The 17,946-nt window shown below is 38.0% G+C and overlaps 1 protein-coding gene across 1 annotated transcript in view; it reads right to left on the reverse strand.

Moving 5' to 3' along the window:
* Positions 1 to 17,946, reverse strand: part of LOC306861254 (neuron navigator 3-like) — a 155,303-nt gene that overhangs the window by 21,038 nt on the left and 116,319 nt on the right. Inside the window, exons 13-24 of the mRNA XM_079403433.1 lie at positions 11,900 to 12,020; positions 11,411 to 11,678; positions 10,038 to 10,767; positions 8,042 to 8,476; positions 7,827 to 7,868; positions 6,064 to 6,215; positions 5,764 to 5,952; positions 5,567 to 5,619; positions 4,315 to 4,335; positions 3,950 to 3,973; positions 3,354 to 3,377; positions 3,054 to 3,131 (exon numbers count right to left, since the gene is read on the reverse strand). Coding sequence (XP_079259559.1) covers positions 3,054 to 3,131; positions 3,354 to 3,377; positions 3,950 to 3,973; positions 4,315 to 4,335; positions 5,567 to 5,619; positions 5,764 to 5,952; positions 6,064 to 6,215; positions 7,827 to 7,868; positions 8,042 to 8,476; positions 10,038 to 10,767; positions 11,411 to 11,678; positions 11,900 to 12,020 — 2,137 coding nt within the window. The remainder of the gene's footprint in view (positions 1 to 3,053; positions 3,132 to 3,353; positions 3,378 to 3,949; positions 3,974 to 4,314; positions 4,336 to 5,566; positions 5,620 to 5,763; positions 5,953 to 6,063; positions 6,216 to 7,826; positions 7,869 to 8,041; positions 8,477 to 10,037; positions 10,768 to 11,410; positions 11,679 to 11,899; positions 12,021 to 17,946) is intronic.

Consider the following 17,946-nt stretch of genomic DNA (forward strand, 5'->3'; position numbering starts at 1 on the left):
ACTTCTGCTCAAAAATATACATACATTACCTGCTGCAGTTTAAAATATTAATCACCAGATAATGCATTCTGTTTCCAACATTATTTATATATTTTATATTGTATGCAGAATACAGTTCATACTGAGCAGTATGCTTGTATTCCATTCCAAACATAGCAATCAACTCACAATGCCTACCTGTATTTTCCTTTCAGCTATACAAACTATTGACGCCAATGCAGTGTGTGTAAAACAAGGGTGAGACCTGCATTATACATTTACAGGTCTATTAAGTTTATCCTTCCGTGTATAAAAACTTAAAGCACACTCTGGGCATCTGAGCACGAAAAAGTATTATATATCTTTGTATCCACCTAGTCTGAGCCTCCAGAGAGTTCCTCCTGGGTAATTCTGATCTGTACTGCACCGGCAAGCTGAATAGTGCAGTGAACTACTCAACAGTCGCTAAGGGCTTTGAAGCATGTTTCAGGTTTAAGCTACTGCGATGGAGTTCAAAGGATCCACGATGTCTAAGGCTTGTCTGAACATAAGGCCCCAGGGCTTTGGTGGAGGAGACGTCTCTAACGCTGACCTCAGCTACTCTGAAAAGACTTCTGATGTCAGTGAATGCTAAGGAGAATATACAAATATTCACACACTGAAATGCAACAATCTTAGACTTAATACATCAAAAGCATAATAAAAGTAAAGTCAAATAAAATAAACAGTAAATGCATGTTTGAACTAGTCTTGTCCTTCTTCTCTTGATTATTTCTACTATTTTTGTACTACTATACTATAAAAAATGACACAATAACCAAACGTACAAAGTACAATACAATTTAAATAAAAGCTATAAACGGTTATAAATTCAAATTCTATTAATTTAAAGTAAATATTACTGTGCTCTATTATATTTTTTAGCAGTAAGCAGAACTGTATTGAAAAGGTTCTCGGTACATACTATTTAAAATGCTTGCCAGGAAGTGAAGCCAAGCAAACACTGAGAGGCACAATGCCAAATGCTTGAGTGACTCTAATGGGAGAGTGTCTCTATAAACACACTTTTATGACGTGCCCTGCCCTGACCTGTTTGTCCATCCATTTATATTCCTTCAACTATCTGTCCACACTGAGTCTCTCAGCCCAGTCAAGCACACCATAAGCAGAAACCGTACACAAAGGTGCCTGGCACACGAACCCCTCTAAACAAATTCCCGCCTGTCTACAGTCTCAAGGTGAACATTTTGACATTAAAGTTATTTTCAACTATGATATTCACCAAAAATGAAAGCCAAATATTAAGAATCAAAATTAAATCGCATATATAAAGCCACATCACGTGTTATCACCCTACCTTGTGTGGCTGTGATGAAATCAAGATGTTCTGCAGCTGAAATGACCATGTCTGAGCAAACTGATTTGGGCTCTCTTTGCCTGGATAATGGTTCAGCTGTGGCCAAAACAGTGAACTAGCTAAAGCACTTCCACTGTTAGCCACAGCCATCCTTAAGCTCTTTCACACCCTAAAACACTACAGAACTGCACAGACTCTCTTACACATATAGACATGACACAGAGATTATCCAAGGGGTGGGCAGAAAGATGTGGATGGAAGAAACAGAGAAACTTTGAAGGTTCATACCCAATCTTGGACACTCATTATTATTATTATTATTTTTTTTGTACATTTTGATTGTAATTTGTAGCTGATTTTAAGCGGAAGATTCGCTCAAGTTCACACACGTGTCAAGTGTTTTGTTTAAAAAGTGTGCTCGTGCTAATTTTAAAATAAAAGGTTTTATATTGGTTTGAACTGTTTAAATCATTTTTTGGGTCCAAATATAACAACACTTCATCTTCATGTGATATGTTTCTGTGTTGTTAATTAATAATGTTATAATATGTGGAGCATCAGGATTCAACAGAGAGAAAGTATCTCTTATGAATCCCTGAACAATGAACACCAACTTTCAAAAGTTGTTCTGACACAGAATTTAAAAAACATCCGGCTGGAGAGCAGACATTTCAATCCACTCAACTATTGTAAAACTTGAATAGATGTAGTTCGGAGACGTTCTCCCATACACGATTCCTGTCAAACACAAATCACAGAGGAGGTCGAGTGGAGAGACAGCAACTGTGTCACACTTCTCACTAAACTGTCAGAGAGCAAAGCCCTTCATCACACCTGCCTTCATCACTCCAGAGACAGCAAAGTGAACAGAGCTCAGCCCAGTCCAAACTTTGCTCTCTTCCTGTGGTGCCTTCACACAGAAATCTAACGTGATGCCGTGAAACAAAATGTCTTAGTTTGACAATATAGGGACACAAAGTTAGACTTCTCAGAATACCACAGTCAAAAATTAAATATCTGATATTTTGAGCTGCTTTCAATGCGCATCTCAGATTATGACAATTTAAATTCCCAAATATACTGACTGTGAACTTTTATCTTTAAAAGTCACTGCTGTGCATTTAAAATCAAAAAATGTCCTGCTCTAACCCTTAGTATTATATTATATTATATATTTAAATTATTTTCTAAATTAGCACTATTATTTACACAGAATTTTATTGCAGCATAGGCACATATGTGACCATGGACCACAAAACCAGTCTTAAGTGTCCATTTAAAAAAAAAAAAAAATTCTAAATAAATAAGCTTTCCATTGATGCATGGTTTGTTAGGATTAGACTATATTTGGCCGAGATACAACTATTTGAAAATCTGGAATCTGAGGGTGCAAAAAAATCTAAATATTGAGAAAATCGCCTTGACGTTCTTAGTAACGCATATTACTAAACAAAAATTAAGTTTTGATATATTTACAGTAGGAAATTTATAAAATATCTTCATGGAACATGATCTTCGCTTAATATCCTTATGATTTTTGGCATAAAAGAAAAATCGATAATTTTGAGCCATACAATGTATGTTTGGCTATTGCTACAAATATACCCCAGCGACTTAAGACTGGTTTTGTGCTCCAGGGTCACATATTATGTGTTTAAATTAAAAATACTAGATGAGATGAATTTGGACTGCTTTTTCTTTTTCCCATCACACTCACGTTGGCTGCCAGTTGAGATGTCAGAGTCGCCACTTTCTCCTGAGAAGCGTCCAGCTCTCTCCGCAGTTTTCTGATTTGCTGTAGGAAAAGAAGTGGTTTCTCATTAGAAACCTGTATGAGCTGTGCACTGAAGTAATGGAGAATAAACTTCTTTCATTGTCTTCACTTAACAGTAACGAAAGAACCAAGATATCAATCAGTGGCCTCTGGTAAGCACTCTGGCATGTAAAACTTTGAAATACTTTCCAGTGCTTTCTCTTGTATTATACTAGAAAGAGTGTATGTAAAATGAGAAATTACCGTTGTATTTTGGACTGTTTGGCCCTTGATTGAGAAAAGAAAAGTACAATTAACTCTATGTTGCATGTTCGTACAAAATGCAGGTTTAACCATGAAACAGAAATACATTAGTTTTTAGCACTTGTAGGGAAAAGTTAGCCGTTACATGTGAAACATTACATGAAACAGCATATACAAAAATCTGCAGTCTTGGGACAAAAATGTTAGCAGGAGAGAGAACAGTGATGGCACGCAAACACAAAAGGAAGTGAAATCAAAGAAAATCAGTGATCAAATGAACAAGAGTCCAAATCAAAGAGAACCTGGGAAATTATGGATGTATGTGTTAAAGATGTTTGTCCATGACTGTATGTGTGCCAGTGAGAAAGTGAATTATAGGTATCGATTCCATAAGAGTATCTAAAGAAATAATGCAACATAGGGTTAAATTTTCAATTTTGAAAACACTTGTTAAATGCATTGGTTTGTTTGTCCGATTCAGTCAACCACCTGATGTTGGACTTTGTGAAAGTGTATCACTGTTTGACCTTTTACTGCTTTTATATATTTGATTCTACCAAAATCACAATTATATGTAGGAAACAAGATATTCTTACCTCTGAGTGAGCCTTCTCCTCCGTCTGTGGATGAAAACAACAGTTAAAGGACACAAAATTATCCAAATACAATATTACCATAATCCCAACAGCTTTTTGCACACATAACCTCAAAATCAGTCTCCTAATAGATTCCAATAAGAAGAAAGAATTAAGAAGCCAAAATACACACCAGCTCTTAAAGGTAAGTCACAAAGCCATACACAATAACCAATGATCAGAATTTTGCCATTTGGATCAGATTTTTGGTTATCCGTTAGTAGCAGCTGATTTGAAGCCAAATGTTAGACTGTTAGGGTTTGCAATGTAATTTAATTAAAGTGTGAAGGTAAATACAAACTGCTTTCTGCATGATGAATTATTACCTTGTCTAAAAATGCCAGCACCTGAAAGTGAGAAAATGTGTGTTCAAATAGTGGCAAAGACACAATTCTGAGCCACCATGAGCTTCTGAGGTGGGTAAATCTCCTCATTAGTCTTCATTCATAGCCTTGATGAATAGTGGATGTTGTACTGTAAGTAATTTATGACTTTTTAAAGAAATGGCTCTTTAAAGTTATTAGTTTTTCAAGCTCCGGCAAATAGAAACCGCATGTATGATGCTACTGTTATTTAGAGACTAGCAGTTAATATTGATGAATCTACTATGAACTAAAATGATTTTTTAAAATAGAAAGCATGATTCAAGCAAGGAATGTAAAGTGTACCTGTTATATTTTGAAAGAAAACAGTTATAAAATGAAAAGATAAATAAATAAAGAGATACAAATCTATCATATATATAAAAAAAAATTAAAAATGTAAACACAAATTAGTTAAAAGACACAATTGTACTCAAACAGTACACTCAAAAAGAGTCTTTATCATTATTGGGTACAACAGGGCTAAAGGCATAACTTATGGAAAATCTGTTTTGATAAATAATTGTATTTTATTTTATTCAATAAATACATTGTCATAAAATATGTTCATTTTTAATAATACAGCAAATAAACAAAATTTATTATCGCATAAATTATTGTGCTGTTAGCCCTAACAGGTGCTTTTTACATAAAATGCCATACTTTTACATGTTCTTATGTTATAAAAAACCCAAAAAATACCTGTTGATTTAATTACCTTGATCAAAAAACTAAGACCTTCGTCTCAAAATAATTTAACTGATTCTCGTTTGTTAAATAAATTGATAATGTTTTAACAAAAACATTAAATAGTAGATCAATTTCGCACATAAATGATATTGTGTTGTTGCCCAACATCTACACATGCTTAGTGATTTTAATTTTTTTTGCCATCTTGTGTTTTAGAGGAAAATAATATCAAATGTATATTTTACCCTGGTGTGCCTTTATCCCTGTTGTATATATATATATATATATATATATATATATATATATATATATATATATATATATATATATTGAAAATGAATTAAATGTATTTATGTGTACAACTTTTAAATCAAGACACATGAAGAAACATGCATTTTTTCAAATGTAAAAAATCCCAAAGAAAGCTACGGCCAAGATTTGCTAATTCTCTTGCAAAACTGAAATTTGACTGTTTAGTCAGTCTGTTTATTACAACCTCTCGTAAGAACATTATAACGTCACTCACCGCAGAATACAAAGATGATGTGCTTGAGACCAAAGACAGAGAAGAACCATGAACTGCAGACAGAACAGAACAACACAAGTCTTTTTTAATGCAACAACCTCCTGTTTTCTAACAGACATGTGCATAAATAAAAACGTTATCGATGTACAGATGTAAATAAATAAATTCTTATCAAGTACAGTAACTGCAATGCTAACCTTCATCTGTGCTGTCCCGGAAGGAGCCAGACCGGCTCATCCCTCGTGGCCGTTCCTCAAGTGAGGTGGCACTGCCCCCCAAAGTGTGTCCCTCCCCGTACAGCTCGAACGAGTCCTGTGCTGGAATACTGTTGGAACGGCTCATGCTGGTGCTGGGAAGATTATACTGTGACATACCGGTGGGGCTCACTGCAACACAAATATCAGGATGACATAAAAATGTTTTTGTTCATGGTATAATGAGAAATGGGGGTTCTACAACTGAAAATAATAAATCAGATATTATATATGTTAACATACGCAGGTTAGAGTAGTGGTATTTGCCAGTGTTGGTGCTGGTTGTGCCCGGTGGTGAAAGTGGACTTCCTGTGTCTTGCAGTCCTCCAGTGGAGTGAGAACGCAACCATTCCTTTCCTTCCTCATGTGACGTCTGTCTGGAGGACGGAGGGTACCTAATTGGGTGCAAACAGACTATTTTAGCCATTCCGTGAGGTAATATTTTCCCAAAATGAAATGCTTTTTCAGATTGTTTTTTGGAAAATAAATTCTGTTCCAAATATTGATTCTATAAAACTGAAAGCACTAAATAACTGGCTGTAATAGGGTGTAAAAATGAATTATGCAATAAAGCTTGGTGATAATAACAGCCCACACAGTCTCACATCCATTGTTCTGCAGTAATAGCTTTCAGCAGTGGGCAGTCCAGTCAGCATGCTTGAAAGAAAGGTTTCATAAAACTAATAGAGATCACGTGGATCTTCCTGGCTGGACTATCTTAAGTGCGCACATCACTGCTGACCTGAGCTGAGCCTTTAGTATTAAAATACCATATTGAGACCTAACAGACTATAACTGATTTGCTCACATTGCAATTTAACTGCAAACAGAAGGTCACACGCATACAGCATTTAGGCAGTTTATCATTCATCATGACTGCATGCCTCTTTTATAGTGGTTTGAAGACAATGGTCTGATTATATTTAAATGCTGTGCTTATCTTTGTGAATATTTAATTGCTTCTTAAGAGCATTGTGATGTTTTCCTGCTGTGGTTTCTGTGGTTGTCTCTTGCTAAAAGCGTTAATAAATGGAAGACTTGTGAGTCACACGGTTTGACAAGTCACTGTGGATACAGTATGCAAAACATTTTGCCAACACTGCCAGCTTTGTGGTTCATTGTCAGAATGTTGCTATGCAGTTGCTAAGGTGTTCTAAGTGGTTGTTTGGTAGTTACTTAATGGCTCAGGTCAAAAGAGCCATCCCCAAGTCTATTGATATTCTAGTCTATAGATATGACTCAGGTCCTGCCTTCTATGTACATAACCATTCAAAAGATTGGGATCAGTAAGAATTTTGAATTTAAAGTTCTTTCTGCATTAACACAGTATACAAAGTAATACACAGCAATATTCTATAATATTATTACAATTTTAATTGTAAATTATTCTAAATATTTAAATGAAATATTTTAACACTGCCATATATTCCTGTGATGGCAATGCTGATTTTTCAGTCGCCAGTACTCCAGTCTTCAATTGTGCAGCTAATTGTTTTTTTGTTTTTTTTTTAGAAACAGTAATTTAGTGTTATTGTGGAAACTTTTCTTTTTCAGCATACTTTGTTTAATTATTAAAATAGCAGCAATTATTTGAAATCTTTTGTGACACTGTAAATGTCTTTACTGTGACTTTTGATTAATTTAAAGCGTCTCTGCTCAATAAAAGCATTAATATCTTTTCACCCATTTTACCATCCACCAGGTGAAAATTGTAGGTTTATTTCCTTTGAAAAGTGATCACACAAGTCTCCTCAAAAAGCCTCACGATTTGAGATTGGTTGAGGTACCGTACCGGTTGAGGTGCAAAAGTTTAGTATTTAGGGTTAGACTTGGGTTTGTTCAAATCACTAACTTAGTGTTATAATAGTGATGCTTGCCTTAGCAAACACCACTGATACATAGATTAGCACATGTAGTGACAATTCTAATGCTAGTTACTCAATAGAGGTGAGAACATAAAAACATACTTATGAGGACAATTAGATAGATAGTGATTACATTAGTACCTTAATCCCTTTTTGGGGAGAGTGTTTCTGTCAAGAGGCATGCTGTTAAAACAGAAGAAAAATAAGAGTGTTATCTATGACAAACAGGCATATTTAAATAGCTAAGATAAAAATCACGACTAATCGATTTTAATGCTCCATTACTTCATTAACATATCATGTAATAAGCTTTTTATCACTCAATGAATACCATTTGCTGGATATACTCCACTTACCCCTCAGACAGGGTGGACTTGACGCTGCCCGTGCGGGTGACTTTTTGCCCATGGTGGTGTGGAAGTGGCAGGTCTATGGACTCTGAGCTTGTGTGTAAACTGGTCATACTGTGGCAGCTCAGTGTGTCTTTACTGCCCGCAGACGAACTGCTGAGGTTTGGTGGCCAAGGCCGGGCATTAGAGGGCAGAGAGAGGCCTGACGCCGGACTAGATGCCAGGGAGTCAGTACACAGGTCAGGCGTTTTGCCGTATAGCGGGCTGCTGCCTCCGCTCTGCCCACCCATGCTGCCCAGGCTACCTGTTCCGGAGGAGGGTGAATCTAGGCTGGCCTGCCGCGCCAGTGTGCCATGGGGGCTGCCCAGTACTGATGGGCATTTACCAGATTCAGGGGTGCCAGGAGAACTGGGTTTACTGCCGGCCTTACTGCCAAACAACCTGGTCAAAGTGATAAGGCAATTATGTACATTGTTGCATTGAATTGAGTTGATTTCACAAACAGTTTACACATGAAATAATGTAAATGTAACCAGCCAATTTCACTCAGGTGCATGCATAATTTTATTGGCCAGATTTTACTCCAACATAATCAGTGGTGGATCTGCCTATGGTTATCTCTGTAAGGCTCCAGCAATAACAGTTAACAGCCTGAGGTGATGCAGGCAAATCCAGTTATACACTTCGGCTTCACAGAGCAGAGGAGCGCAACACGCAGACATGTTTTTAAATGGACACACCTAATAATACAGAGATCAGTGTGCTGGTAACACGCTCACATGTCTGCTTTAATCAGCTCTGAATTGATCTGATCTGAATGGCAAATCATGCTCCCTGAGGATTGTTTCCATATATGCACTTATACATTATAACCACCAGGTGGCAATCTGACCCTCCACTGTCTTGTGCGCAACTGTCCTCTGATGCTGTGGGAGAGAGGTGCTGAGACAGACTGCTAGAGCTGCAGTGTGATTTAGATTCTCAAAAATGGGTTGCAACAGGTCTAATATGAGAGCAGAGTTACAGACAACAGGGAGATACAATGCTAAATGCATAAATGATAAAGTACAACTTAACGCACAATTGTGTAAGTTAAACAGGATTAACCTTTTTTTTAAAGGCTTTCCGCAACTTTTGTTGAGATAAAGGCTGTGTTCAATCAAACTTCACAGTGTTTTGGCACAAAATATTTTTTTTTTAGTAGAAGCTAACCAAATTAGCTTGTCACCATTGACAGGTTGCATAACAAGACCTTGCCCTCATGAACAATGAACATAAGTACAAAAAAATAAAAGAAAATGAGCCAGACTACATTAAATATATACATTTATCAGTTTGGTTCGTTCTCACCACAATTTTGTTTTGTGCAGTAAATCGCAGCCTGTTATGAAACCATTCAAAATTCTAGATATATTTAGAAACCCAAATTCACATGTTTTTCCTATTTAGCTTATTCCATGGTTAATCAATTTGCATATTGTTGAGCCTATTTCAGTCCTATCCTCACTGCATTGAGTCATCCCTTGATGTCCACAGTGAAATCTGGTCCTGAACCAAAACCACTTAAGAACCACTGATTTAGATTACATCCTTGTCTATTCATCAGAGCTTCTGTGGGCTGCTGACAAGATTTCAGGTCGTCTAATGGTGGCTGGAAGAGATACAAAAGTGAGTCGGAAGACTATGGATAAGACTAAAACAATGAGCTCCGTAATCCATCACAAAATTTTCTAGATCTCCAAAGTAAGCCTAAACTAATTGGAGAACCAATTCTGCAGTGCAGCGCAGCCCGAGATCACGACATCACAGGAGTGAGGTAAACCACAAAAAGCAATTGTTCTTTCTTGCTGTCTGCCTGTGTCCATTTGTCTCAAGCTAACTGCCTACTTTGCTTTCATATTTTAGTCTTATCTCTGCTTACGTCTGCCTTTTGTAATCTTTGTCTAACATTTCTTGACCTCCTATTACCCCAGTCATTTTATTCAGAAAGAAAGTCAGTTACCTGCGGAATGTGGGGGATGCAATGTCTGGGTATTTGGAGCCTGGCTGTCTGAGTCCAGATTGGGTGGACGTGGGACTGGATTTGGGGGAGGTAGACAACCCTGTTCCCTCCTGATCCGACCCTGCCACTTTCTCTTTATCCGTCTGGTTGATGGTGATGGGACTTGAGCGTCCTGAGCTTACTTTCCCGGGGTCTCTTCTCTTTGTGCTGGTTGGGGTTCCTACCACCCCTCCACTACCTCCCGCAGACCTTCCACTGACATTTGAATCAATGCTGCTAGAGCTAGAACGATGCCCGCTGCGGCCCACCACGCTGCTTCCCCCACTAGATGACTTTGCTGGTCTAGGTAGGGAGCGATACTGGAGTGGAACCTTTGAGCCTCCACAACCTAACAAAACAGCGTCGTCTTGGTGTTGAGCACCATCAAGACTTGTCTTCCGCCCATTGCCAATTCCTGTGCCCTTTCCGATGCCTGCAGACTTGGGTACCTTGCCTAGAGTAGCAGAACCACTGGCCAGAGTGGCTCCGCTGGCTGTGATGAGGGATCCAGCGGGACCTGGAATCTTCTTAAAGCCAAAGGAACTTGTGGTAGGCGGCCGACCGATGCCTGAGGGTGGCTTCTTCCCTTCATCTCCGCTACTCTTGCCCGCATCTGATGGTGAACGCTGAATACTTGGACTCTTAGATGGGGCCTTGCCTTTCTCAGATGCTTTGGCATCATCTGTTTTACCTGTCAGCACAAAGTTGTTTGTTATGGCACTGGTACCTCCTGTTTAATCATTCAATACTGCTAGCCATGGGTGGCCAGTTTTTGCACTTTTTTTTGCAAATACTTTCACAACCCAATCAATCAACACCAATAAAATGCAAAGCCACTCTGCCAAACACTGCTGTGCTCTAGCCAATGGCACTTCTTTGCAACTCAGCAAACAGCACAGTTACGGTACTCTCAGCCAAAGTTACTTGTTGCTGCTGAGTATCCCAAAAGAAGTAGCTTGACAGAGGTTCAGCTGCAAAAGTTGGCTGAGATAAAGAAAAAAATATATGCTCAACAGTCCTTTAAAGTTACAAAAAAGCCTCTACTCTTTTGATTTCACCTTCTCTTTGAAGCTACAGTAAGCAATTTTCTGGAATACCATGCATAAAAGGTCCCCTACTGACAGATATCACTGAAATTGTGCAGTCTTTGGTTTTGTAACCAGCTAAAAGGAATCATTTTCTTTCATGCTTCCTTGAAGAAACTTGTGGGTTCCATTTTAAAAGTTATTTAGAGAACTGATATTTTTAAAGGTTTTCTAAAGAGCCAAAGAGTCATTCTGAGGAACTACTGCTTCTTATTTTTTACAACATACAACTGTATAAGAGTTTGATACCTGGTGTTTTGAGAGAGGTGGACGTGCCTTTGGTCCGTGGTGGCGTGATGCCAACCTGGGCACTCATGCCCCTCCTCCAGGAGCCTGTTTGAGACATGGACAAACCTGTCTTCTGGCCAACATCCTCACCCTGACATGAAGAGGAAGGGGATGAAGTTTTCCACTTGTCCATCCCTGGCTCCATCTCTTCATCAACCTTCTTCAGATCCTCAGCACCAGCCCAGCTGCTAGCATCCTGCTCGGTATGTCTGTGCGTATCTTTATTTGACTGTGAATCACACAGACACACAGAATATAGCTCACACACAGAAATCTTACTTTGGCAGTCCAGCTGACAGATGGCCAAACTTTTCTTACTAGCCAAAGCAAAATGTCTAAAACTCTCAGTCTGTTCAATCTGCTGCGGCCTACTGACAGATTGCTGATACAAAGCTATTTATAAAAATGTGTCTGTGAGGAGAAATACAGAAGACTAGAGTGTATGCACACCTGTGCTGCTTTGCTCTTGTGAGATGAGATGCCAGAATACGTGGGTGGATTCAGATCGTCAGTGCCGATGTTATCTAAAGTATCACTCAAACCACTGCTGACTGAACTACTGTCATCCCAGCTGTAAAGAAAGAAAGAGAAAAGTGTGAAAAAACCTTTATATGCAGAAACAAAAACAGCCAAAGAGTATCATTAAACTCATACTTAATGTAAGCTGATGGACCAACACACATTAGTTGACAAACCATGACTGTGTCAGCATTAAAAATTACCCATTACTGTGTATCATTAATGCACCTTTGCCATTTTTGAATTCAGTTAGGACATTATTTGTCTGATTTATGAGCATTTTTTCCCTCTGGGCACATCCCATTCGTGCTTTGGTTTTATCCTCTGGAAATATGAAGTTCATTCCCACAAGGTTTGTCTTTGATTAGACCTTTCCAAACATTCTTCACAAGGACCAGAAATAAGATTGCAATGCACGTTCATTCATATTTCAAAGCCTGCTATTGTTGACTCACTGTCATCATCTTATTCATTATAATTTGCTTAATTAGTCCACTCTGCAGCTTCGCCACTTCAATTCTCATTAACTATTGACAGTATTTCTCTTTTCCCCAGTCCTTACGTTCTCATTGCTCTCCATTTACCAGACCGTGCCTAATTAATGAAGGACATTAAACAGTAGATTTGACACCCTCGACTTTGTTGACCCAGTTGAAAATCCTAAAAGAAAGCTGAGTGTGAATGCATATGAAGCAATTATTACCGCCAAAGCAGAATTGTAGAGACTTGGCCCAGTCAATTGCAAACTCATTTTCTGTCTATTACACCAGATAAATCATATGCTGTTATTTATGACCTACTGTCTTTCTCTCGTGTTGCTAAGCGAACTGTGTTTGATCATGTGTGTGCACGCATATGTCCTCACATTTAATGAATTCTTCAGATCTGATCATAGAGATATTGAGTTCAACTCTCTGATGACTGGTGGCTGTTTGCTGCCTGGCTCTTCAGACTAAATTGACAGCTTTACTGACATGAAATCCATTTAGAAAAGACAAAGAGAAACATCCTGGCATTTACCGACATCTTCTGACATAAAAAGAGACCACATATTCAAACTTCTTTCCTGATGTCAGTATCTACAGTTCAATTATTCATATCGATTCTATGATTCTGAGTAATGCTTACAGAACAGTGTTGCATTGAAAATTCAATATATTCACGTCTACCCAGGCGACGTGCCTGTTCAGGACATTTCGCCTTCTTCTTGGAATGTTTGACAAGCTAGTAAAGATTCGCTCGACTTTTATAATATATGCAGGACAGAGCAAGAAGGAAAGAAAAGTTTGAGAGGCTGAAAGTGACTGGATAATAATTGTGAGAGACCCCGCAGGGCTCTTAACACCAGCGTGTGGGTGTTTCTGAAGATTCCAGCATCAGAAAGAGGCTCGGTGGGTGCGAGTATGTGCGCAATCACTCTAAAAATATCATTATTGATTTTTCAACATCCTTGTTTCTCCCTTATTTAACTCCAGGAGCACTTGGCACATTTAGCTTGAGATCTGATACTGTTATACAAGGATGTAAATTAAAGATTAGAGATGCCAAACTTTAATCTGTTATACAACAGACCGGTTTCTTAAATCTGATTAGATGGGCATTTGAAGCCAATGTAACAAAGCTGATATATGCAAAAATTCTATATTAATTCAACAAGCTGCTACAAAACATTAAGTAGTCTATATTACTTGGCAGATAGTCGCACTTGTGATCCTCCCAGTCTTTCAAGCATAATAATCATTAAAGTCTATTGATAACATCAACAATGGTTGTGCCTAAAACTTGTCTAAACAATGCATTAGTTGGAAGCTTTCAAGAGTGAAATGACTTCAGTATCTAGTGGCCTGACACACATTAGCAGCTAATGCTTTAACATCTGGGTAGAGTTATTGACTTGTTGGTGCTATGATGTGCTGGCAGTCCTGAGTTCAGACAAAATGTTAAATCAAGCTTAATACTGCAAGTTGAAGTGCAAAGTGTTGCAACAGAGCACCTACACAAATCAATAACCACCAAATGCTCCAATCCAGTTGACAATTTCCTAATATGCACTCTGCTGAAACATTACCCTGCCTGAGAGCTTTTTTCTGCATTTGCCCTCCTACAATGTAACAGTAAACATCTAAAACTGTGGTACTCAAGCTTAGGTGGGCATCCTTTGCCAGCGGGACACGTTTTGGCAGGGGCTCACTGGTTAAGGTCACCTTGACAGTCTTGTTTCCACACACCCTTGTCCCCGCTGAGTGTGCCCACTGCTTCGAGAGAATGACATCAGCAGGAAAAGAGCACCGTCACTGTTATGCAGCCAGAATGGTGACTAAAGCTCTACTTTAAAACTCCACTTCACAGGAAACTGCACATAGATAACAGATTATCTAATTTTAGGTATTTATGTTAAAAAAGTCTTTTTGGGTTCAAGCTGTTTCATATTTCATAATATCTTGAATTTTGAGAATTAATGCTTAGGGCCATGGGCAGCATTTCAAATATAAATTCTTGGTAATTGACCATGAGAAATGAACTGTGACAAATGTTATATATCGAAGCACATTGTCAATGATGGCAAAATGAGCTGAAAATGAGTTCCCTTTAGTGCAGTTTAAGATAACATTACAAGGCTTTCTATAAAGCACATGACTAGGATTTGAACAGTTGGACTGTTTAAAAGCATTATCTTTTTTTTCTTTACCTAGCATTTTCTTATGCCAATTCGCCAAAATATAATTGATGTAATTAACCTAAATATCAAATAATCAATTAATGTTTTAATGAAGTAGTGAATAATTACCTCAACATGTGACAAAAATTTGGCACAGTTAATTCAACGCAATAGCCTTGGGGTGACTGTCATACGTTGTTTTTTTTTGAGAAATGTGGTGCCCTATAGACAGCGGTGGATCCTGGAAAAGGCCATATATGATAAGCAGTCTGTTAGGGTGGCAGGAAGCTCCGCATACAATGACACAAACAGGCCACTTTTGAGTTATCCGCTGCTGTTTTAGAGGAACATGCATGCTGTCTGTTCCAATCATTCTTATTTAAAATGAATAATGATTTAGCAGATACATTTATCCAAGACTTGCCATGAATTTTCCTTCTCTATCCCATGTCGCACATTGTAGGCTGCTATGCATAGCAATGCCCATGAAAAAAAGGCTAAAATACTATGCTTTATATGCTAGAAAACAATACAGATCAAGTTAATACAATCTGAGCACTAAACTGTGGAAGAAGCAGCTGATTATCACAATCTGGCATGCTTTACTGGGACTGTACAACACGATTCCACTGCGATTCAGTATAGTTTTTTTTTAACAACAGTCAGACCTAATGCTGCTAGCGAGATAAAGACCCCAGAGTGTTGCCCTAGAAGCTTGCCTATATGGGCTGAATATTTTATTGAATATTTTTCCTGTACTGTTGTATTTGAGATGGGACTGAAAGTCAGACCAGGATGATATGCAGTCTCTGGACTATGTCCTTAGACACCAGTCCATTCATGATAGCAATTCCAGCCTGAGAAAACACACCTGCAATGTTTGCCTCCACTTGTGACCTATTGAAGATGTATTTTCTAGTTACAGCCTATCCATAATTCATCCATAATTTACATAAAATGTGTTTCTGATTGTTTTTGACTCGCATACTTGTTTAGTTGGGTGAATATTTTCCACAGATTGTTGTTTTTATTTTTTATTTAAATGCCTCACAGTATGAGTGCAGCCATTCACTTTACTTTCGTTGAGTGTGCGGTGCAAACGTCCATTCAAGCATACAGTAATATTCTCATGCAATATTCAGTGACGAAAGAACCATACAACAACAGCATTCAATAAAACTAGATTTGCATCCTACGTGGATCAAAACAAATCAATTTCTTAATCACTAGCTGTGTCCATTAGTCTGTTAAATATGTTTCAAGCTGTGGTGTAATTATGGAAAACATTACATACATTACATAACAGTCCTGTATATATATATATATATATATATATATAAGAACAAATGCTGTCTTTTAAGTGCATGCAGCCATCAGCCAGTCATTTCCACTTCTATAAATCAAATTAAACCCTAAAACAAGAAATACAAGAATTCAAAGATTACAATAAGAAGTCTTAAGGACATGATGCCATGTTAAATCTTTTTAATTTTTCATGATGCCATGTTAATTAATTTCAAAGAAACTAATTTACAGAAACAATGTCTGCTATCCAATGATCCCCAAAGGGAAAATTTACAGCATTTAGCAGTCTTAGAATATTGACACTGATAAAACGACACACTGACAGCTTTTTCAAATGTACGACATAAATAATAATCCAATTTAACAGAGTAAATCTTGTTAACATTCATCAAAAAACGAAAACACAGTATTTTGTACTAACCTGAAGTTACTATCTAGAGCTTTAGCTGTACATTAAACCAAACGGTGACAGGCCTGTTAGAGTCACCAACGCACCAAAGTATGTCTCAAAACCAGTGACCACGACTGAGTGAGGCGAAAGGGTGAACACTAACTCACCGCCCTGCGACTTATGCTGTCTGGCTGTGCGCAAGCTGCCCATGTCATGCTGTAGCTCCAGGGGAGGAGAAATCAAAAGAAGAAAAGCAAAGGAGAGAGAAAAAAGGATGAATGCAACCCACCTGCTTGGTTGCAAAACACGGGCTGGAGGGAAGAGAGCGACATCTCACCACTTCTTAAAGCTCCACCCCACACCTCACCCCTCCCCTGGGGCCCATCTTACTCTGAGAAATGCTTCATACATCCTCAACCAACTGGGGCGTTGTCAGAAGAGACAGACTCCAATCAAAGTCAGAGTCAGGGTCAAACTTGAAGTTGCATGCTGGGTAACACAAGGGAAATGATGCACAATGACCTTTATGTGCTAAAACTTTGGGAAATGGAAATATTCAACTCCTATTTATAAATTCTCAATGGTCCCGATTAAATAAATGCATTTTGGCCTTGCGTCATTCAAATGCGTCAAATGCGTCATTCAAAGCAAAGAAAAAAAAAAAAAGTGAATCAGTGGTTGTATTTGTACAGCTTAATCAAATCAGTTTGAAAGAAATGACCTTGTGGAGGCAGAGTATGACAATGTCTCTTATGAAATCAGGGACAGTCAAACGTCACTCCACTGGATTGAGCGAAAAAAATGTGCTTGACTTCTGCATTGCAGAGGAAACTGACAACCAGCCGCCGCGAAACACTAAATCCGCAGACCTGAGCTTCAGATACACAGCATTACATCTGTAAATCAATAGACTGGCACCACTCAGGGATGCAGAAGCTCTAGTTTTCAAACAGACAAACCCACAATCACAGAAGCAGTGAACTGCATTGTTGATTAGTAATTGTATGACAATATGTAGAAAGGACAGCTGATAAACAGTGGTGATTGTACTAAAACAAATCTGTCTAAATGTCCAATGATTATTATTCTGTTTTTACCACAGCAGTGCTGGTGCCCAATCTGGCTCTGTTCCATTGTTTCTGCTGAAAAAAAGGCAGTTCAGGGCCATTGCAATTGGCTGTGCACTGCCTTCTTAATCGTGAAGGCCTGGAATCATAACTATTATTTCACATTATTTGAGAATTCATTTCACAGTTATTTACTTATTTAGTCATCAGGTGCCATATTTTGTGTGAGATTGGAAGGGACAGGGATGGTGTATAGAATAGTGTTATAAGTTATAAAATGCATATTTATAATGAGCTCAATTTTGTCTGAGAATGAACTCTACACAGTTTATATGTCATATCTGAGTGATGGGAAAATAAAATGAATCAATCACCTGTGAAATATTTATCACACCCCCCCAAAAAACTTCAGTGATACTTCAGTCAACTTAAATAATAAAATATATATTACAAGCTAACATAAAATGTATAAAAATATATATGTATGTTTAAAAAAATATACAACCTAATAGAAGACACATTATATAAAATATAAAGAACTTAAAATTTCACAACA

Source organism: Barbus barbus (assembly GCF_936440315.1).
Source record: "Barbus barbus genome assembly, chromosome: 42".
NCBI classification, from domain to species: domain Eukaryota; kingdom Metazoa; phylum Chordata; class Actinopteri; order Cypriniformes; family Cyprinidae; genus Barbus; species Barbus barbus.